The 24,167-nt window shown below is 35.5% G+C and overlaps 1 protein-coding gene across 4 annotated transcripts in view; it reads left to right on the plus strand.

Moving 5' to 3' along the window:
- The window catches only part of milt (trafficking kinesin-binding protein milt), a 137,251-nt gene that overhangs the window by 75,389 nt on the left and 37,695 nt on the right, over positions 1-24,167 (plus strand). Inside the window, exons 1-2 of one of the 4 annotated variants that reach the window (XM_089635032.1) lie at positions 1,600-1,809; positions 18,750-19,319. The exons of the other annotated variants lie outside the window; for them this stretch is intronic. Of the exons in view, the coding sequence (XP_089491158.1) occupies positions 18,896-19,319 (424 nt within the window). The 5' untranslated portion in view covers positions 1,600-1,809; positions 18,750-18,895. Of the gene's footprint in view, positions 1-1,599; positions 1,810-18,749; positions 19,320-24,167 lie in introns of those variants that run through there. 4 annotated transcript variants of the gene reach the window in all.

Below are 24,167 nucleotides of genomic sequence, written 5' to 3' on the forward strand. Positions count from 1 at the left end.
CTCTATATTTCATTAGTCAGAAGTCAATTGGAGTATAATTCACCTATTTGGTCCCCTTTATATAAAGTTTACTCCAATAATATAGAAAGAGTTCAGCACAAATTTCTTAAGTACGTAAATTTTAAGCTCGGAATTCCTATTGATTACATTAATTATGTCAGTTTGATGAATCAATTGCATCTAATAACACTGTCTGACAGGAGAATTATTTCAGACCTGGTTGTGTTACACAGAGTCATTAACAACTTAATTGATACTCCTGCCATCCTTGCCACTATTAAACTACATGTGCCGACTAGGAATACAAGACAAAATATAACATTCTGCTGTAATACATACTCGACCAACTATCAGACACACTCACTGACCAATAGGATGCATGATCTGGGCAACAAGTATGGGGGTGCTATTGATTTATTTATTGACTCCATATATAGAATTAAGCATAATCTACACCAACACTTTGTTGATTCCTACAAATTAGAGTAGCGTTGGTAAATTAGTTTTAATGATTTGTCTTATATGTAGTGTTGTTGTAATTTCTTTTTTACTTTATGTTACTCTTACGTTTTACTAATATTGCTTCATATTTTTTTAATATTTTCTCATTATACTTGTAATACAATTTTACAAGTGTGTATTTTTTACCTTCTTTGAAATGGATTACATCTATTTACTGTCAATATCTCCTGTATAATACATATTCTCTTATTGTACTGCATCATGTATCACTTCTATGTAAAAAGCCATTTTTGGCCGTATATATAAATAAATAAATAAAATAAAAAAATAAAATGGCCACTGCCGGGAATCGAACCCCGATCAAATGCTTGGAAGACAACTATGCTGACCATTACTACACCACCAACTATTGTAAGAACGGCGGCATGAATTCGTTATATTTACTGAAAAAAAGAATTATGTATTAATGGATTTTAGAATTTTACGTTCCTTCTCACATTACATTCGATGTTAAATATATATGGATTTTGAATCGATAGAAATCTATATTATGGTAAGGACGGGTTGGTTCACAGAATTCATCTAATTTCATAGTTAATTTTCTAGTTCTGTGTAAGTTCTATTCGAGTTCTGTTATTATATTAATATGGACCAGTTAATTCACAGAACTTAAATAATAACAGAACTTTAATAGAATAATAATAGAACTTGAAAATTATCTTCGTAGTTTTATGAATTGTTAAAATGCTATGAAACAACTTGTCCTAAAAGTGTGACTAAGGAGAAAATCTTCGGATAAGGTTGGGATTAAAAATAATTATGGTTGGAAGGGCATAAGTAGTTGGCGGTAATAATATCCCTCCTTAAACAAGAGTTATTAAATTTCATAACTACACATTTGACTCTGAAGCCATTGATAATGATTATCACCGCGACCTTCCCCAAGGTAGTTACTTCTCAGAACTGAAATCCATTCAGTTTGTTCACATTTTCCCCTCTCAGCATCGCGTAGGGGTTGGAATCTTCCGGCTTCCCTCGGTCTCGGGGTCTCGGGGCGCCGGGGTGGTTCCGGGCGGCCCCCTCCCGCCCTCCCCGCCTGCACCGCTCAGTTTCTCTCCGCCCGCCGCGGACGCTGGCCGCATGCTGACCGACACTCGCTAGTCGCCGAATAAATCCCATACTAAATTCCAATGTGCGGCATACGGTAAACCTGCCTCGATAACGCTGACCGCCGGTGATTTAACGCGCCGGTATCGTGAATCATGTGCAAAGTGATCGATTCACCCAACTGTGATGTGAACTAAAATTTTAAGTCATCATTTTATGTTCGCGATAGGTTCTTTCAATGTACGTATGGCAGTGATGTTTCAGTGTATCGTGTATTGCTAGCACATGGCAAGTGTGACCAGTGACAGTTCGGGTTTAATGAGCCGAATTGACGCAAGGCGCTGATGTGTGCTCTGTGTACCCAATTGGCAATTAGTCATATTAATTTTAATATCGTATGTGATATGAATTTTTCATGCTGGCTACGCGCTCATCCGCCGTGGTAGCCTTACTTTCAAATTTGCACCATTATTAAATAAGTCGAGTTCCGCGGAGCGGACGTATTGTTGCAAAAACTACCTGTAGTAAGCCCAATTCTGGTGTATAATAATTAATAAATTTTACTAAAAATTTTTTTTTTATACTATATATACAAAATTGTCTTCAGCGTGAGATCATTCTGGCGTGACCTTCGCCATGTGTTATCGTTTGTTTTATCATTTGTTAACCTATAAGACGCAAGATAACAAGCAGTCCATATACGTTCACTTTTTTGTTTCTAGCTGCGATTTGGCAAGCGAATCAAAATGTTTTGTTCACAGTTAGTGATTTACACGAGAAACTTCCGCTTTGGTTTCCCACAAATTGATTATAATTCTTTCAATACATAGTGACTTATTTCCGTAACAGTTTCAATATATTGAACTTAATCTTAGATGGTATTGACACTTTCAGGGTTGCGCCTTTTGCTATCGATGTGAACAGGTTTTATGGGACATGGATACTCGTGTGGCATTGGAATATTTAGTAGTTTCAATACCAATTATCTGATTCAACCATCAAGCGATCAAACCATATGTGTTCGCCTACAGATGAACTCAAGTTACATATAGTTAAAATAAAAACTATCCTAAGACAATTTTATTATAATTATTTAAATCTGCTTTATGATACCGTGGAACAAAACGGGGGTTAAATATATAGAAAATAGGGACATGCTTAGAACGCACTTTTTTGTAAAAAAAATACACAGTGTTTATAAATGAGAAGTAAGAATGCAAAATAATGCATTTTAATGTAATTTAATTAAATGAATTAATAGTAGCATTTAAAGTATTTCTTTAAAATTAAATTCGATTGTTCGCTTGGCGGCTATTGTTATTGATGCGAATGTTTTAAGGTTACTTTTTCATTCTCTTATTTAACCCAAAATATGAACCTATGATCCAAAAATTGGTTCTTACACTGGGTTTAAGTAAGAAATAAATATTTTGAAAAAACTAACCTAAAATAATTTTAATATTGTTGTGTCGTTTTTTTTAACGAAATAGCTACTAAAACGCATTATTTTTCCATTTCCGGAAACTAAAATATGTACTCGCTTCTCTTTATTAAATCCCTCATATAAAGTGTGTTTAAAATAATGGTTGCGTTTTAAGCATTTCCCTATTTTCTGTATATTTTCCTAAAACAGGTACCATGTGGCGGTTTGTATAAATAATATAATTTTAATTGTTATTTATTAATTTCAGTAAATATTTATCAAATATCTATTTTTTGTTTTTTTCCAACGTATGATAATAAAAAATCATTGTTTTCGAATTCTTAGCATTGTATATATCAATCAATAATGATTACGAAAAAAATCATTATAAAATGTTTTATATTGATATTTTATTGTTTTATACATACTTATTTATTATTATTGCTCGCCGCGACGTTACCTCACCTGATACATCATTAAACATTCATACCTTCATCGGGCGTAGGACGGTACAGTTGATAGGTCTATACAGCGCTGTACTGCTATGAATAATATGGTACTTTCCTGTGTGCCGCACAGGAAGGTGAGCAATTCGCACGTGTCTGCATTACCAGAGTGGTACTAAATCTTTGAGATGGATGACGGCTTTGGTGATCAGATCTGAATAGCCAGGTAATATCTTTTCCCGCCTCCTTTCCATCCGTATTTAAAAAAAAAATCAAGCCTATTATCAAGTAAAGTAATATTTAGTTGTTGGGATTCACAGCCCTGCCGGAATGGTATCCGCCGTACTCAAATAGTTTTTGTCCGCGATCGCGTTAAACAGTTTCTCACTGGAGCTGGAACCGGCCTAAAGAGAATGTTTATTGAACCTTTGATCGCTCGTGCTGCTGATGCTGGCCTTATCAAGCTATTCTCGTTCTTGGCTCTCTCACTATCGTTACTAGCGACTAGTGATGGTCATCATCGAAGAATCCAATTCTAAATAATCGAACATTTTAAGTAAGCACCTATAATACAACGAATTAGTGATATAAATATTCCGAAAGATTGTGTAGTTATCGTAAGTAGCTACTGCTTTTGGTGAAGAAACTCTGTTTTGGAGAAACAACATAAGTCAGGGTGGGGTTATATAAACTCATTTCAGAATTTATCGAAGGGGGAAACGTTTACATACAATTATTATAAATTGTATCGGAAAGTAGAATGGACAGTGACTGCGGAAACTTAGAATTATCAGGGAAATTAAATAAATATCCAATATATATTTTTTTATTCATAAGCGTCTTTTTTGTATGAAAAAGTCCATTAATTAGAAAAACTATGTTTCGTAATCTTTGGCATTGTTAGGATCCTTATAAAGGTTAGTTAATCCTTCTGAAATGTTTTGTTCATATCTTCATTTTACTCACAAAACTATGCAAGCCCATTGTCGGAAATTCCAAATCAAAAAATCAAACGATATGAAAAAAACGAGAACATCGAAATAAAATGTCAAACCAAATATAATGGTAGACACATATTTTGGTAAATCAATAATTACTAGGAGTGTTTTAATGTTTCAAATTTTAATGGTCTATTGACAATTTTTGTAATATCGACTCACTTTTACAATTAAGCCGCCAATATGGAATCGTAAAAGCAAAATTCCTGAAATGAGTCTTATATTTCCAATCTGTTTTCTGTGCCCACCATATTTAATCGATTATTAAAATGTCAACGCGTTTCGATTATGCCCATCACTACAGCCTGCATACTTTGTTATGGAATGCAGAGGTAGACCGCTCGAACGGAATATTTCCCCGGACAGCTAACCATCCTATGCAGTCAGTATCCACCACAGTGTATCCAGGCTCGGATCTTGCCGAGAGAGGTTGCAGGTGGAGCTGGAGTGGATGCAATCTAATCAAGTTGCAGCGTGACTTGTAAATGACTAACAGCTCGACAAGCACTCTAAGAGAGAAATGTTGAAGAGCTGGTTAAAGTGGATACATTTTCTCTTGAAATTGGTTAAATTTTAATCCTTTTAAAATTTTGTAAAACTCTCCGAACTACTTACTGTAGTTTTGTGAAAGTACTAAGCGTTCAAAATGAAGATGGTTTGAAAGGAAGATATATAAATACGAATGTTAGAGGAAGCGCGCTAACAATAAAAAAAACGATAATAATTAAGCGAAATTTGTGATAATATTTAATGAAACACGACTCGTTTGAAATAGAGTGAAATCTCTCGACAAATGCCGTTGCGTTCAAACATAGATAAACTGATTTTTTTTTATTCCTATTACATATTAAAAAACAGAACAAAGTGTGTTTTTATTAATTTTCGGTGCACGCTTTGCGATTTTTTTCTATCAAGGGAATTTCATATAATTATTACCGTTTCGGCTCTACAAATTAAAGATATTATATTCAAAAGTAACATATTTTTTTAGCAACTTAAAGTGTTCAAGAGAAATATGTTATAAATCGGTAGAAATTCGGAATGTGGGGCCTTAATGTGATGTAGATGCCTTAGTTTATTTAATAGTAGGTATATAAAAACATGCAAAAAATGTATATGAAATACAAATATACGTACATATTAATAGTTGCGTGAAATGTGGGTTGATTCCCTTAGAGCCCTTTTCATTTTTAAATAATAAAAAAAATAATAAACATGATATTTATTAGAAACCTTATTTTTCCGTCGAATTTTTTTGCGTAGCTACTTGACATTATTTGATTTCGACATGTGTTACGTTTACAGAAGAAAGGAGATTCGTTTGGTAATGTCAGAAATGTTGTCATCAATGCCGACTGACTGTCACCGCAACCGCAACCGTGTTTGTAAACCAAACCATTCAATATTTTTCATTTCATTTCTTTGTTATGGTCTATATTCTTTAAGATAAGTACGGTGAAAGGTAGATCATAATAGTATTTATTATTCGCTTAGTATTTATAATTAATTTACACCGCAACTTATAAATTTACATAAAAAGTCAATACGTTCAGCTTGAACATCTGCAATTGTGATTTCTTTTGTGTTTTTTTTAATCTGTACGAACACCTCAATCGAGATGATAATAATAATTAATGAATAAATGTGTATTTTGCATATTTTTTCATCGTATATTTCTTATAGCGCGAACGTCGGCACTTATTAAAGTGTGGCGTTTGGAGTCCACGACAAAGCTGATTATTATTCAACATTATTGTAAGTAAGCCACTTTTCAGCATTCAGTTACAGTAAACAGAGTAAAATAAGAACTTATAATATCTGTGGAGTAGCGCGATCGTTATTCTTCTCTCGGCTAGACTACCCGAGAGTATAGATGGTAGCACTCGGTTTCTCTCGCTTCGGGTAAAGTTTCGCCGAGGCTTCTTACCTATAGTATAGAGCAGGCTTTAGTTTTGTGTTATCCAGCATCTGCTATTAGTTTAAGTTTATTATCTCAAATTCTAGATAAGGTTTTTAACAAAATAAGATTGCGTTAAGATTTAGATCTTTACGAAGATCTCACACACGACATACGTCAGAAACAATATCAACTCACGCCAAATTTTCTCAATCACCGTGAAAATGTATGCATAATAGATGTTAATGACTCCGGAAGGCGAAACCTATTTAATATTTGTGATTTCAAATATTGAAGCTAGGTCATGATAAGAATATTGTGAAAAACAAATTAGCATGGAGTAGGAAACCAATAGATGATTTCATAATTTGTTTGAAAATGAATAAATTGAATGATTGTATTTATCTGGTGATAATAATAGTATGATGTGTACCAAATGATTGATTGGTAGCGACCAACGTAACACACATCACTGCTACTGCTTATGGTTCCTACGTCATTTTCAAAGCAGTTATAATATGAAAAATTTTCAGCTCAATTTTCCTTAAGTTATTCATCGAGTTCTGTTAGCTTTGTAAATCTGCCCTTGAAATTAAAATAAGCAAGACATATTTCAGACTGCCGCCAAAACGTATACATTTTCAATTATTTACGTTACTGTTACTCTTTGTGATTTATATCTATCGCTTGATCAATACCTCTTCAAGCTTTCTATTCTTCTTGGTCTCTTGTGTTATTTGGCTATAGCTAACGTATTTCCGACCGTGCACATCTGATTTATTTTGCCCGTTGTACATTTCAAATACATTAAAACGTTTTGATATATTTTACAACTATTGGTACTCTCTTCAATTTAAGAGTTTGACTAACTATTCTATTCCGCTCCGTAGACTATATTGATTTTATACTAAAACATATCAATCAAATTGTTATAACCTTTCACCCACATTTACAGGTGATGAAAAAATATTTAATTATATCGGGTCCGCATTTATAATAAAGAGAATTACGATGTATTTCGCATGGTTCTAGTTTTATCCGCGCTAATTCCGCGAGGGGATGTTTCCATTGTTTCGTTTGCTAAGTAGGAAGTTCCCTTACATCAAACATTATTAAATGTACAACTACATTTATTGCAAGATCTGGGATTTGCCTCTTATTATTTTAATTAAATCCATAAACGTTGAAACGAATTGTCACAATTTGTATTTTAGCATGAATAACCAATCGAATATGTATGTTACTTTTGTTAAAAAATGGGTTATTTCCTTCTTCATTTCACAATTGGTATTTTTAAGCACTTTTCTTTAATGTGCTGAGGAGGGAAAACACCTTTTATAGCCGAAGATCATTTGATTAGAAGTGTCGTTCATAGGTCATAGTCCTACGAACCAAGCGCTCTATAAGAAAATTTATTGTTTTTATTTAGATTGGGACATTATTTTTTTAACGTTTGTCGTTAATGTTTTAATTACAGTGAATAATAGGGTATTTTATTTAATCATTGGTACATTAACGTGAGATCACAAAAATACTTAATTTAATCTACTTTCAAATTGAATCGGTTAAGTACGCACGTAAGAATTTTATATCTACAAATGTTTAAAGTAGGCCATGAATGCTAATGTGGCGGTCATCCTCAATTTATTATTCAACACAAGCAAAACAACTGATCATAAACGCTATTATTATTTGTAGATACGTTATGGATATAACATTATGCTTTATTCTGTCAATAAAGGCGATGTGTGTTTGTAAATTTGATTTATTGACATTGATTTCTGATTAACCTCTTTTTCGTCAATTTACTGTTATTTGCAACATCAAGTTTAATTTGCACATTCTGACTTCGGATCGTGGTGCAGTTGTCTAAAAATTTGTATTAAAATGTACTCACTTTATGGCTGGGTGCGAATTACAACAAAAACACCCTTCCCAACCTTCCTTACCCTGTGTTTTTCATTCAAAATATACTTCAATAATTATCGAGCTTTGTGGCTAAAAATTTTGTAGGCAATTTAAAAAAATGAAGTTGATTCGTTCAATTATTGGAATAATGCATCAATTTCTTCTGAAAAACCATCCTTGATATCGGCTTGTAGTAGTTGAAGACCAGCGGCAAACCTTAAGTCTCACGAAACAAAGGGTTTTGTTTATGCAACTTCTTAGTAAACCTAGAAACTTTTTCACAATATCGCTCGCTATTATTACTTAATACCTACGTAAGTACAGCTTAAATCACTTCTATTTTCACCTCAGGCGTAAACTTTTTCCTTCTTGGCCTCTTGCCATCGGTGGCACTTCTATCTCTGGTTCATTCTTGAGGATCATCGGCCCGCACCTTCATACGGGGCCGTGAAAATTTAATTTATTATATTCCTTTTTCTTATTCAGAAAGCAATTTTATTAAATTTACCTTCGAAATTTCATTCACCAGCACTGTTCCTTTTGTTATGTTCTGTGCCATAACATATCTGTCTGCCGTGCGACATCCAGTAGAAGTCGTTTCGTCTGCTGCGGCTATAGTTTTCAGCAATGAATAAGATGTACATCCTTCCAAGAGGTATAGGATATCGATACGTTAGTTACGTATTTTGATAGCTAAGTTAGGTACAAGGCCGCATTTCGACTAATTTTTCAGCTCAGCGAGTCTTTTTCTAAAGTAGATAAATCTGAAAAGGTATATATATATATATATGAATGTAATACATTCCACGAAACCGCATAGATATGTAGGGAATTTTGAGTTTATTTGTTTCAACACGTTTTTGTATTTTTTTTTTATAGAAAGCAATATAAGAGTTTTCGCATTAAAGTGTGAGTCATCCTCTCTGCTTTTCTTACATTCAGTATTCCCTTAGATTGAAGATATTCCCCAATGGCTTACTTCGGCCTCGGCCTGAACTAAAACTGGCGATACATTGCGCTTTATATTGGCAACAAATTCTCGAAGGGCCGTCCCGTCGCTTCCAGTTTTATTAATTAATTTAGCGGTAACTTCATGGCTCAAACTTATCTCCGTAGAATTTCTCCGTTATTCGACAAGCCGTGTATTTTAACCGCAATATATATAGAATGTATAAATAGATAACGTGTATCCTTGAATGTATTTGTTAAAGCCTGTGGTATTTGATTTGTTAGTTATTCTTATATTATCATGAAATATTATGTTTTCATGTACAAAATATATTGGTCGTGCGTCTTCGACACATGCAATGTATGATTTGTTTTCCTTTTATGTAAGTTGATTTTGTAAGCAATTGTAACTCACCTTCTCTTGTATGTATTTGTGCTTTATGCAATTTTGCAATCGTGCTGCCGTGCACTGTCGTGTTTTGCTGGCGAAATACTCGTATTATTGTTTTTATGTTTTCAGTAATTCGTTAAGTTATACATTAATAAGAATTTTACCATAATTATACAACGGTTGAAGTAAACTAGCACAATTTTAAAACTAACTTCATGGGAATATTGACTAACTCGCTCATGAACGAAATCATTTTTTTCCGTTAACTTGGTACCTAAAATTCGTCTCTTTATTGTTTTTCTTTGCAATTATTTGACTGACTAAAAGATTTCGTACAATACAAAAGCAACTGTTGACATGGTGACAGTAATTCTCCGCATTATCCAGTATTTCAAGGTTTTTTCTCGCAATTTAATATCAGAAATAAATGTGATTCTCTGGTACATATTTTAGAATCGCGTGATCGTACTGGAAATTGAATTGGATTCAAAGAAACCTTGCAAAAAGTCACAAGAGTTGATTATTTTGTGCAAGGTATGTGCCATTTTCTAGATTGTTTGTCGGCGGAAAATCAAACATTTGTCATGCTTTTTGATTTTGGTGATTGTTAATGTTTGATACCATCACCACTTTAAACATGATTAAATTCGTTACGAGGTTACTATAAATATGACCTCTTCACGCGAAGAAGCAATCAATTCGAGACAAAAGGTAGAAAAACTAGAAACTCTCTTCTCATCATCTAATTTAGATTTTTTTTAGTCTTTCGTGCCTCATAATAAAACAGTTGGTTTTTGTTAATTTAAACGACCAACTACTAATTTATTTCGAGAAATGTATTAAGACGAGACGATAATTAGAGTATAATAACAATAAAGCCAAAATCTTAACGACGTAAGTGATGCAGCCGTGCTCAAAAATATGTGACGCGCGGCGTTGGTGTATTGGACAGACCTGCGGTTGAATTTACCCTATCAAATCCCTAAAATAACGTGGTAATCTTAACGACATACGTGATGAAGTCGTGTAAACACAATATTCGGCGCGCGGCCCGGCTTAATGGACGGACCTTCGGTCGATTTTGCCTTAGCAGGCCAAGAATCGTGATACCATCATCGTTATACGACCATCGTGATAACGGCATCCCTTGCATGGTGGTCGAGAGAACTCAAATATAACGTAACATGTAAAAAAGTTCAGTTTAAAAAAAACTTTACAGAATTTTATCTGCTTTTATGACTATTATGGTTGAAGTTAAATATCTTTGTTAGTATTTACTATAATGGTGCATATTTTTTTTGTTTTGACAGATAGTAGGAAAGGGAAGATAAATCAGACAGTAAATCTTCATTGTCAATAATTACAAATTACAAGTATAACTAATCATTGAACTATCACGAATGAAACCTTATACACTATTATTATCCGAAGATTATAGTATAATTATATGAACAGAAAGAAATCCGCCTTTGTATTCTAGTTATAATACAATCATATAATTACATGCGGACAGCAAACCCTGGAGTATAAAACGTTCCCAAAATATTCAACATATTACCATGCAACATCAAAAATTGGGTATCACCTTATAGATTCAGATATAATGCTAAAAACAAGACTCCTAAATAGAGATACTTTATACTAATATGCAGTTTAAGATCCTCTCAGTATTTCCCTGGTAGAAAGAAGACCACCATTCAGAATTGAAACATTGCTTGAAATGGTTTTGACCGTGTTTGATGACCAGATCTAAATAGCCATATAGTTCCCACCTTCCTCTTCCCCATCTCCATCCCTTTGCCATCTCCCCACGACCTTCAGCCTCACTACGTACCCCAATTGGGGATACCATTAGCCACTAGATCCAGTCGGTTGGTTGCTATTGAGACTCTTGTACTGTTTCACATAACAGGATGGTACTTTTGAATGATAGTACAGTGGGTTGCCATATTAATAGGGACACCTATAGAAAATGTGTTTTTTACACTTTGTGTTCATAAAACACAGATGTTTATGATTTTAGGTGCGGTTATTATTATTTATTTACAAGGACATTGAATTTAGAAAAATTTAACACCGTATTTGTCCTTAATCTACGATTATTTTTTTATTTTTATTATTTTTAAACATTATCGAACAAAAAGTCAATATTTTGTAATTTCGCCTTTAGCCGCAATAACAGCTTGAACACGCCGTGGTATACACTCAATGCAAAATTTTGCAGTAATCTTTAGATCAGGAGAATGATGCCACACCCGGATGAGGGTTTCGATGAGCTGCTGCTTTGTTGTGATCATCTCCTTGGCAATCTCCCTCTTGGTGAGCTCCTACAGGTTTTTAATAGGGTTCATGTTAGGGGAAGTCCCCGGCGAAGGTAAAACCTGCACATTTTTTTCAGCCAGGAATGCAGTGACAGTCCTGGCTTTATGACAGGGTGCGGAGTTGTGCATAAAGACGTATTTCTGGCCACCAGGGAACCATTCTCCGACTTGAGGCAGTAATCGATTTTCCAGTATTTGTCTGTACTGATCCTGCCTCATAGTCCCTTGCACGATGTGGAGGCGCCCCATCCCTTTGGAAAAGATAACTGACCACATCATGATACGGGTAGGGTGTTTGATAGTCTCTACAAGGCACTCCGGGTGAAATTTCTCTCCTGGGCGTCGTCGGACGAACGATGATTAATCCAACAAAATTTTGAATATGGACTCGTCAGAGAAGCACACCTTAAAAAGGGCCATAATCAAACTAATGGAATTTTTTGAAAGCTTGAAAACCACAAAAATGTTAATCACCATATTCCAGTTCTCTATAGTCATGTTTTGGTGCGCGTTGGCCCATTCCAGTAGTTTTATCCTCATATCTACTGTGAGGCGAGGTTTTTTAGCTAGCCGATGACCAGTGAGGTTCTCCTCAGCCAATATCCTCTGGACCCTCCTTTGGGAGACTTCGATATCTTCTTCTTTGATTGTCAAGGTCAGACGAGCCACACTATTTTGGCGGTTTTGGAGACAGACGTCTTTGATTTTGCGACCAGTAAGAGGTGTAGTGATTCGTTTTCTGCCACATTTCCCAATGTGATCCAATTCAAGGGGCAGGTTTTGATTGATTTTCTAATTTATCCTGTTAACCACAGACTTTAAAATACCTGTAATGGCTGCTATATTCCTTTGGGAATGTTGAGTGTTTATTAATAGTGTCTTCACTTTCGGAAATTTTCTTGGGGACGTGTCTGAAGACCTAGCCATACTGAAAAAGCAAAACATTGTACTCAACATGGAAAAACTATTCACTGAAATAAGATATGAAAAAAAAATTACAGAAATTAATAGATAATTAATAATTACTTACATTTTTGTGTAGCAAAACTGTTAAAAACTCTTAAATAGAATTATAATGTATATTTATTTACCAGAACCTCAATCACGCTTATTCACAAAAATGCTGACCACGTGCAAAAAACCTTAAATTTTCGAGGGATGTGGCACTTTGCGAGTATTGCCACTTCTGAAAAGTCTCAATGGTGATACCAGCAACAAAAATAACGAAGGAATGGCCATCATATCCAAGTTATTTAGAAGTAGAGACAACGTAAACATAAAAATCAGGAAATATTGGAACTGTCCCTATTAATATGGCAACCCACTGTATATATATTTTTAAAAACAGTTATTCAAAAATACATTGGAAAATGCGTATTTTCTTTTTGACATCCTACTGATAATTATTCCTAATAATATACGAATTAAATTTAGAATATTTGTAATAATCATTTACTTTGTGGCTCGTCATAATTTACAATAAAAGACATAAATTTGTTTTAGACCACTTTAATTTAAGTGGTCCAAAACAAATTTATATATTTTATTGTAAATTTAATATTATAATTTAATGATTTGTCTCGTTTCGTTTTCTCTTATGTACGTACTCAAAGCAATCTACATGATTTTCCTTTATCAAGTTCTCGTGCATTAATCAAAGATCTTCGTGCAAATCAGTTTGACAGAAATCTAGTTTTTATTTCCTTTTGCATTATTCATACGGAAATCGATTTCCCTCGGTGTCGTATAATTTCCTCTGCAATATATAATATGTTGGAAATATAGATTATTATGTGACTAATATGCTTGGATTTCCCATACCTAGTATTCGGTCAGTAAACACGTTTATTTATTATAATTAGTTAATCTCTCTATATGGAAATGCGAGGATCGGTACGACATACTTTTATCAATCGTAATTAGACTTGGTTATGTTATGCCAACAGCTTACAGTAATCAGTTAACGCTTTCTTACGATTACATTTATCACAAAACCGTCAATTAATTTTTATGCAGGTTATAAGAAATTGCCATATTTATTTTAGTTTCACATCTAATATCTAACACCAATTATTATTATTACTGTTTACTTATTACTACGTACTTCTCTAATGTATGTTTTATTTTTATTACTAATATTAATAGTCAGTTTGATATTTATGGCCCATCAATAAATAAATTGTCTGCATTTTTTACGTCACCGTCAATATTATTTTGTTTCTTTTTTCCACATGATTTACGACATTATTTTCAAAGAAAAGAGCTATTATTCTCACCGTTCAATAAATTAGAAATCTGCTGTAGGTAGGTAGGTACTACATGTACAAATACAGTAATTTATTATTTTTAAAGAGAGGAAACTATTAAACCTTCACGTGTCATTGGATTTATTGTTTCATTTGAATGATTGATTTTCCGACGACTATTGTCTTCCTTTCTTTAAACGGAGAGAAACTTATTTCATTATGACTGAGAAATATTTTCCCAGAAACACCCGCGCCCGCTTCGCTACTCTGAACACGAGCAACATTCCAATACTGATTTATAATGGGGGAGTTTTTAAAATTTTATATAAAGAGTCAAGATGAATCACAAGAAGCTTTTGAAATGTATGCATCTTTGATAAAGTCTCGTCCATTAAAAAATAAATAAAACGCCAATGATGTGTGACAGAAAATGTTGAGAGATTCTACCGGGAGTCCAGACGTTCAAAGGAGCGTATAAAGTCGTTAAGTCCGCAGAATGCGCCGTACCTTCCAATTGAAGCAACTCTTGGCGGATGCTGCGGGTCCATGACCGTCGGGCGGTGACAGAGTGCAGTCATTCCCCCGCCACCGGATGGTGGACGCATTACCCGGACAAACACGCCATCACGGCGACTTTAAGTTACCCTTTTAGCCTGGGACATGTCTGCATAAACATCAGCATCCCTGGAACAAACCAATTATCTCCGCCTCTTTGTAGCGGACCTCTGGTTTCCAGTGTCAGTGCTCTCACCCAGCCTCTTCTTTTTATGATTCCTGCAAGACCGTTTTAGCACTACAGTTATGTCTTTACAAGTAGTGTACTTTAAGGCAAGACATTGTAAGTTTTTATTTGCCTGGCGCTTTTCTTTTTTATTTCGTGTAATATCGATCAATGAACTGTGTGGTTGAAAAATGTATTCACATGCAATATTACCCAACTATTGCTAATATCGGTATTGTACAGCTCCTACTAGTATAGTGTGGAGAATATATGACGCAAATGTGAATGCACGACATTGCACGATCAAGAGAATCAGTCGAGCCATGTCAAGAGTCAGAATAATAGAAAAGTATGTATGAATGTGTATGAGGTATATGATGTGTACCAAGACCGTGTTATTTAGCGGTCCGTCATCTCTGCATGCCCTTGCGGGGAAACGGCATGATTGTTAGTTAGGTATTATGTCCTCTGTTGTGCCGATCAATAAATCATAATAGCCAAATGTCCCTTGTACCACTTGCGCAATATTTTCCGCGTTGAGTATTTCGAGAAATTCGCGATATTAATAGCTTTTTGTCAATGTTTTCACTATCAATACCATTGGCCAAGGATGTAACGAATTGTCTAATCATTAAACAACAATTCAATTAGACTTCAATGCCTCGTTATGTATTTTTGAAAGTTGATAATGTCATTTATTTATATGGGCATGTTTTCCATAAAACGGTTATTCACTAATATATTATGGAAAAGATTACTATTTGTGGTACATGTAAGTATAAAAAGGTCATGGGGGGGCAGTTTTACTATTTTGTGACATGTCAAAAGATAGTTGTTGAACTGTCTGTTAGTGGCTTAAAAAATGTCAATGGTCAATGCAGAATCTTGAGTTATTCTGTTGATAATGGTAATGCATGTACTCATATACATTTTTTTACCATATGTAAGTCTTAAAAATCGTTATATTCAGTTAAATTGTAAGTACACTTAAAATTACTTATTAAAAATATCGATAATTTAATTAAGAATCTCTTCAAATTATTCGTAATCCGGTTAAAAATGGGATTGCAGCCCCTTAACGAATGAATCGATAGGTTTCCTAGTAAACTTTAGCAAAATACGTTCGTGTTCATAAAAATCATAATATTTCCGCATTTCGTCATTATATATTATCAAGGCAAATGCAGGTGCATGAACGCGTGTCCAGAAATGTTAGGAATTTACTAAAAGTTTATCAGGAAACGGCCTGCAATCCCTTTTTTAACCGAATTACTAATAATTTGAAGGGATTTTTAATATATCATTGAAGAAGAATATAATATTGACACATCTAAACTAAACCTGAAACAGAACAAGACACAGAAAATAAAAAGATAACTGTCACAACAAGGGATCGAACGCAGGATCTCTGTCTTACCGGGTCAGCATCTTTAGCCACTGGACCATTTTAGATTTTTAATACATTAGCATACACTCATTTTTCTCCGTGTACCTACTGCAAATGAGATCGACGCGTGTAAGGTTTGTGCAAATGGTAGGTAGTGTGTTTATTTTGATAAAAAATAAAAACGCCAACAACGTGTTCATAATTTAAATAAGTTAGTTTTATGATAGTTTTTGCCGTCACTTATGTAAAATAATGCGTAGAATGCGCGACTATTTATGATATCCCCTTACTAACATTAGACTGTTCACTAGTTCCCTTGTGTGTGAAAATAAGCGCAAGTGTTGTTTTTTATCGCTGTACCTGATTGGCTGAATCGAAAGCAAAGTGTAGAGTGTTCGCGAAGTTGGTTATCTTAGTTATAGAGATAGGGGATTTATTACATACATTTTACCATTTACCATTACTCTTAGTGCTACATAAGATGTGCATATCAATTACTTACCTATTCGCAAACGTAATGTGCTATGCACATTAATTTCTCTATCGATAATTTTTTTTTGGCCGTGTAAATCTCAAATCATATCTGACATAAAATTGTTTAAATGAAAAATGCTTTCCACGTCGATTACTATAAATAATGGTTTCCACGTCGATTACTATAAATAATGGTTTCCACGTCGATTACTATAAAAAATGCTTTCCACGTCGATTACTATAAATAATGGTTTCCACGTCGATTACTATAAATAATGGTTTCCACGTCGATTTCTATAAATAATGGTTTCCACGTCGATTACTATAAATAATGGTTTCCACGTCGATTACTATAAATAATGGTTTCCACGTCGATTACTATAAATAATGGTTTCCACGTCGATTACTATAAATAATGGAAACTTCATAACAAAAATCGAGAAAACTCAAACCCTCTCAGTACAATACCAAATACCCAATACCATTGATTAAATACCATCAATGCCTTTAATACTTCTACGATCATAATACCAAAGTATTTCAAGCTCGAAATGTATTGAATGAGCTCAGCGAAGTTCTGTTTTAACTCGACCCGTTTTCATTTCGACAGTCTGTAAATTTGTTTGTATGTTCCATTTCCGGTTCAAGATGTTGGCCGTTTTAATGATTCAGTAATGATTCTTTTTTCACATGGGAAATCTTATTCGCATTTTTCAATATAATATCTAAAGAAATATTTGAAAATTGTCATTGAGGTAGTGACGTTTCTTTGGACAAACTGTATAATTCCTATTTGATGTTTAAAAAAAGTTACATAAATGAAAAGTTTACAATTAACTTGGTAGGTATTTAAGTACCTACTTACAAATCTTATGATTTCGAGGAAATTTTGGTTTTGATTTATTAAGTAAGAGAAAATTAGAAATATTATTTTTTCGACGCGAGGTCTACAACTGTTTGTAGAACTATTAGTTATTATTACTTGCAAAACGTATAACCACAACATATTTTTATTACTTCACCAAGTACATTTTGTCTTTAATCTAAATATTTTGCTCTTTTCTAAATTAATTGAAAAATATTTTAATGAACCATCCTATACACGAATATCTCACTTTGCCATGTAGGTAAGTTAGTGAAGTACAAGATTCCGTGGTATCTTGATGATGTTGACCTATCATAAAAAATACTAGGTTTTCTTACAAATTACAGCAGCCTGCTGCTTTTCATAATGATTGGTATTTTCATAAAATTGTATAGTTTTACACGAATGATTTCATTTATTAAAATGCAAATGATATGGCTGCTGGGCAGGCACCTTCTTTAGTATGTCGATTTAAGCGTTAAGCGTATCGCATTACTCAGCGTATGGGTATTATTATCAAGTTGTCAACTCACGGGCCCGATTACACACATCGCTGCATAATAGCAATAATTACCTATTACCTCTTGAATCGATTGAACAGGCGGTTGGTTACACAGCGCGATCTAGCGGCTCGGGTCCGTGTTTATAAGCATGTGACCAAACGCGTCTAGTGTTTACCTTTCGACTTATATACTTTGTGAGCTCTACCTGGTACCGGTACACTAGACACAATTTAAACTCACTTAGTTCAATCTGCACAGCGCGTGGGATGGACCGATTTAATTCTGTCAAATCATCTTTCTACAGATTTGGAATTTGAAGTTATTGAAGCTTAGCGCTCCAATCAAGGACAGGGTTTGTCGTGGAGAATCTTTATCTCGCCGTCAAATGCATTAATTATCATTGATTGATTTCTCATTTAGTTTCGGTCTTTGAATACGCTCTATCGAGCTCCTAACTAGTCCGTTTCGCGCTACAAACCAGGCTGCATTTATCAATTGATATATTTTTTGTACATATCACTGCTCAACCGAGATAATATATTGAATCCAATTAGCTGTAAGTAAAATTCCATCGTTATCTGAATGTTCGAGAAAGACAGTCGATTGGATTCACGTGCTTGATTCATTGCTTTGTTCCTGATAATTCCCACAGATCTAATCGCCGAAGATTGTGAAATGATAATAATATGTAAAAGTGACGAACGTTGTGTGAGTGTGCTATAATAGTTGAATTAAGCAAGCCGAGAGGCAACAGCAAGAGCACGGCCAGCGGTTCTCCCTGGTGATGCGGGGGATGTGATGAGCAGCAGCAGCCGCCAGCTCCATCCGTCGGGCTCCATCCCCACCCAGACGGCTCACCCTAATTCCAGGCCGCAGCGCTGGCTGGCCGACCTGCTCCATCTCAAAGACGAGCTAGTGCACAAATCCCGATTCGAACCCGTGCGAGAGGGCGCGGCCCCAGACTGGACCACGGATCCCGAACAGATCGAAGAAGTCGAAAGGGCCGTCGAGTGTGGCCCCGTCAGCTTGGGCATAGAAGCCAGCGAAGACCCGCCGTTGTTAGCGCGCTTTCCGTCACCGTCAGCGGAAGAGTTCCCGCCGCTGGATGAGGACTACCTGCGGGAGTGCCTGGGGGAATACCCCGACTTCTTGTATCACATCGCCCGCAACAGGCACGGCCTGTTCTACTTCCGGGTGATAAGGAACCTACTACTGGACAAAGGTATCTACAAGCGTTCTTTTCTTTTTTGTTACTGTTTTAATACTGCTATATAATTATATGCTAATTCTGTTAACGAGGTTCTTGATTGTCTGAATTCGAACATAGTACCTAATTGCTTGTCAAAAAGCTTCTCACGATTAAATCAGTATTTGTACATTTTAAAAGATCAGGCAGACTCTTCGACGTATTGCTTCGTCTATACTTGCTGTCAGCATCTTACGTTAATTTTAAAAAAATGTTTTGACATTCTTATCGCCGTTTACCTCAGACAATAATACTATCGTTGATTTTTTTTCTTTATTTCGATAAATTATCGTTATCTTTAAAATGTTGATTATCGTTGTCTTTTATCTCGAAAACAAAGAAATAAATTTCCTTTACCTCATGCCAAAAAGCGTTACGTTATAAGACTGATTTTAAACGAGAACATTTAGAATCTAAATTTTAAATGATGCATGAAACATTTTATTTCCTCAATCTGTTGAACCGGCTTACGTTAGTTTTAGTTTTCATGGACCAGAAAGTACCAAACAACCTGCATATTTTATTTACTAATTAAATAAACTACCTCATAGTTAGATTAGAACAACAATGGCTCCTTCAATCCAAACGAAAAACATTTACGTAAACCACACTTTCTCCCTGCCGTTAAATAACGTGTTATTTATTGCCAGTCAACTTTTTATCATTGATCGTAATATGATTTTAGAGTATTACTTCTTCGCCTGGGGCTGATTCCAAAAAAGTGAAACAGTAGTTCCTCGATTCACTTTACGTTCTGCAAAACACTCGTAGGAATTACCTATCTGAGAAAAAAATGGTATCTAACCATGCTGAGGATACCCGGTGTCTGTCTGTATTATTTATCATACGTAGATACGCTGGTATCTACGGTCGTTAACTCTTGACAGGCCAAGATGCCAAACAAAACGTCTGTAACCAAGTGGATCTTCCAACGACCCCATGCATTTTTCTGTCTTATGAGCTTTTAAACTATAGAAATCCCAATTATTCAGTCAATTATTAATGGCAACTTATGTATTTGCATAGAAATACGTAAAATACTAAAATGATATGTCAACTATTAAGCTAATATAAGGAGGATAGTAATTTTGGGTATTACCTACTCCCCCAATTGGATGCGGGATTGTTAAAAATGTTTGAGAGATATGATTTCTGTTTTAGGGAAAAACCGATTGTGCATCAATATGCCTCTATATATATATACAGGGTGTCCGGTGGTAAAGTGCAGTAACTTCGGGAGGTGATTCTACGTGATCGTAGGAGTAAAAAAGATAAATAACTTTTTCCGAAATTCCAACTTTTAGATGTACTTTTAAGCTAATAACGAAAAATTTCTCCGACGTGCCTAGACGCCATTATTTTTTTCGTCGTTGCCAAATCTACATCCCGCGCCCCCCCGGTAACTAATCCCCGCTACCCCCGGCACCCGAATTCAGTCGGTCAGCTGGTAAACTGTCCCCCGCACCCCCTCCTGCACCCCCCGCTATTAGTAAATCGTGCTTTGAATGTAATGTGTCACAAAATTTGACGGGCGGAGTAAACAACTTTGAAAATTTAATTTATCTAAGAATTTTTAAATTCGTTCACTAGATTTATTGTTTGTTCTCTGCGAACTTTTCATTTGGTTTGAATTTTTGACAGATGTGAAGAGAACCCCGTACAATTTAGATGTCGGTACGTGTTTTAGAGGTATAATGGTTATGGTGCTGATTTTATCAAAATCAAATTTTATAATATTCTTATTATTATTATAATTTACAAGTACAAGTATATTACATTGGATTTATTAATATAGACGTTGTACATTATAATGATTTATGATCAATAAGATGGATCAAGGAAAAAAATATTTATGAGATGTAATATTTTTGGTATGCCTCGTTATTCTGCTGTGTCATTCGTGTGGAAAACGTTCTTTTTTTTAAATGATTTTCGGCTATGTAATCATTGTTTTTTCTCACCTATAAAATTATGTCCCGTCTTTCCGGTTTATAAAAAAAGGTCTGATTTTTCGGATTGAAATTTTCAAAAAATCCCCAGGGTTTCAAAAATACGATTAAAAAAATAATAATAATACAGAATGTCTTAGAATATTTTCCTTAACCGGAAAAAAATTAAAAAATATGATGCAAGTGGCCTATTAGTAAAAAGCGATGAAATTAGTTAAGTGTTCAATGAGTTATTAATATTTTTTATAATAAAAAGTGTAACGTGATTTTAGTGCAGTTCTCTTTTTGAATTTGGTAAAATATCAAAACATACGGCGAACTCTGTGTTGTAATTGTTTACAATTCACATGCGGTTTCCATGGATACGCGCCACTCACAAATATGCAACGTTGCCACGTTCACACTTGCGAATTTATCGGGTAAGTTTGCACCTACACTATGACTTTTTAGCAGGTATATCTTTTTGTATGAAAAATAAAAAATTGGAATTTCGGAAAAAGTTATTTATCTTTTTTACTCCTACGATCATGTAGAATCCCCCCACGAAGTTACTGCACTTTACCCCCGGACACCCTGTATATAGAGGCATACTATATATATATACCTTGTAATCATTGAAGGGCACAACAAAATGGTAACATTTTTTCGAACTGTTTTTGTCCATACGATCTTTTTTCTTTCAAAACATGCTTACTTCTTTGCTATCACGCAGTACTTTTTTTCAAACTTGGTTACAACAACTTTTAGAACACATTTTAATCGTGGAGTTAGTTCTCTGCTAACCGAGGGATCGCTGTATTGAATGTATCGGGTCAATGGCTTTCGGTTATAGTTTGTTTGTGGCCACCTAAACTCGTGTGAAAGCCTCTCACGCCCGTAAACCAACCACCACGAGGCTCCGACCAACTTATTTCAAAAGACTAGCACTACAATAGATTCGTAATTGCAGGTAATCGTATTTGTTCACGACTATCCGTGTTGTCTATCTGTATTGTTGTGGAGAGGGTACCGTTTAGATTCCATAACGTCTCGGAATCTAAATTATTATATGCATAGGTAATGCGCATTGTTCACGGAGAATGTATTGGTTTCTTGTAGATATGTTATGTATTTTAAAGTTTTTAGTAATTGAACACGGTAAGAAGTGACTGGTAACTCTGTTATTCCAGTAATCAACCCCGCAGTGGCGATGAGTCGTTCATGAGCGATCTCTCTTCGATGAGCCGTATTTGTACGACTCCCGGTAAACCGTACCACGGCTCAATCGAACGGTTATTCTTTTTCATCGGGAGATATTTTAGAAAAATAGCGCTATTTAAATTATCCAAGTATTCGTCGTTATTGCATACTTAGAGACGTGAACGGCGACTGAAAGTCCTACATCTGGACTTGGACATATGTACTTACACCTACTAAATATCTAGCATTTTATTCTTCTCATGGTACGAGGCGACTTACAGGTACCAAAAATCGTACGATCTTTCATATATGCTGGGAGCTGGATGCTGCGTACCGCATCGGGGGAGCCGTACCGGGGGAGTCGTAACGGGCGAGCCGTTTCGTTCAAGCACAGTATTCTCATCGCTCATACTCTGAGCTCACGACTCCCGTTCCATTGAGCCGTCGTTCAATTGAGTCGACTCTTTGAGCCGTACGAACATATTAAAGCCCAGCTACACTACTCGCGAAGTTGATCGAAGTTGACCTAATACGATAGTGTGGGCACGAACTTCGCTTCGCTTCGGGCATCTTCGCTTCGCTTGGCCCGACTTCCGATTGTTGTCGGTAAATGCGCCCGAGTCAAAGGACTCGAAGTTCGAACACGAAGTGTCTGTCCACACTACTCGGTTCACTTCAGTTCGCTTCGAGACGTCGTGTTTGGTGGTTGTGCGTGCGCAGAGTCATAGTGACTATACGTAATAAAATATGGCTTCTACACTGTGGTCACAGGACCTAATTTTTTTGTTCCTAGAAACACTCCAATCCGAGGCGGTTATTTGGGACCCAATTGAAAGGGACCATAAAGATAACTAACTAACTAACTAACCTTGAATAAACTTGACGGCCGGCATAGTCCAGTGGTAACGCATTGGACTGCCATTCCGAAGGTCGCGGGTTCGAACCCGGCGTGCGCAAATAAATTTTATTTGATTGATTTGTGTTATTTCACAATTAATTAATTAAAATAATATATAGTATATTTGCGGCACGTTCCAGAGTGGAAGATACTACCAGTATCGCCCTGGTGTAAGACCACCATTCAGAATTGAAACGTTGCTCCAAATGGCTTTAGCCGTGTTTAGTGATTAGATCTGAATAGCCAGGTACTTCCCCACCTTCCTCTTTCCCTTCCCCACTTACCTTCAGCCTCACAACATCCCCCAATTGGGGATGCCATAGTCTCACTGGCTCCAGACGGGAGCAGTTGGGACTCTTGTGAGGTATTCAATATAAAAAATATAAAAAATAAATAACCATCACGCCGTTTCCCCGCAGGGGTAGGCAGAGAGGACGGACCGCCAAACAACTCGGTCTTGGCACACACTCCTTGCCTCATTCACATTCATACATCGTCTCATACATACTCTTCTATTATTCTGACTCTTGACATGGCCCGACTCGAGTATCTGATTCACTTGATCGTGCCATGTCTTCCTCGGGTGTCCCCGACTTCTGCTACCATTCACATTTGCATCATATATCCTCCTTACACTCCTATCTTCGCTCATTCGCTCTACATGCCCAAACCATCTAAGCGTCCCTTTCTTAATCTTACTCATTACGCTTACATCAGCCTTGCACTCTTTGCGGATCTCCACATTCCTCACACGATCAAACATGGTTTTACCACACATACGCCCTTGAGGTGATTTTT

The sequence above is a fragment of the Hesperophylax consimilis genome, chromosome 8 (assembly GCF_061612785.1).
Source record: "Hesperophylax consimilis isolate HC1 chromosome 8, BYU_Hcon_1.0, whole genome shotgun sequence".
Taxonomy (NCBI): domain Eukaryota; kingdom Metazoa; phylum Arthropoda; class Insecta; order Trichoptera; family Limnephilidae; genus Hesperophylax; species Hesperophylax consimilis.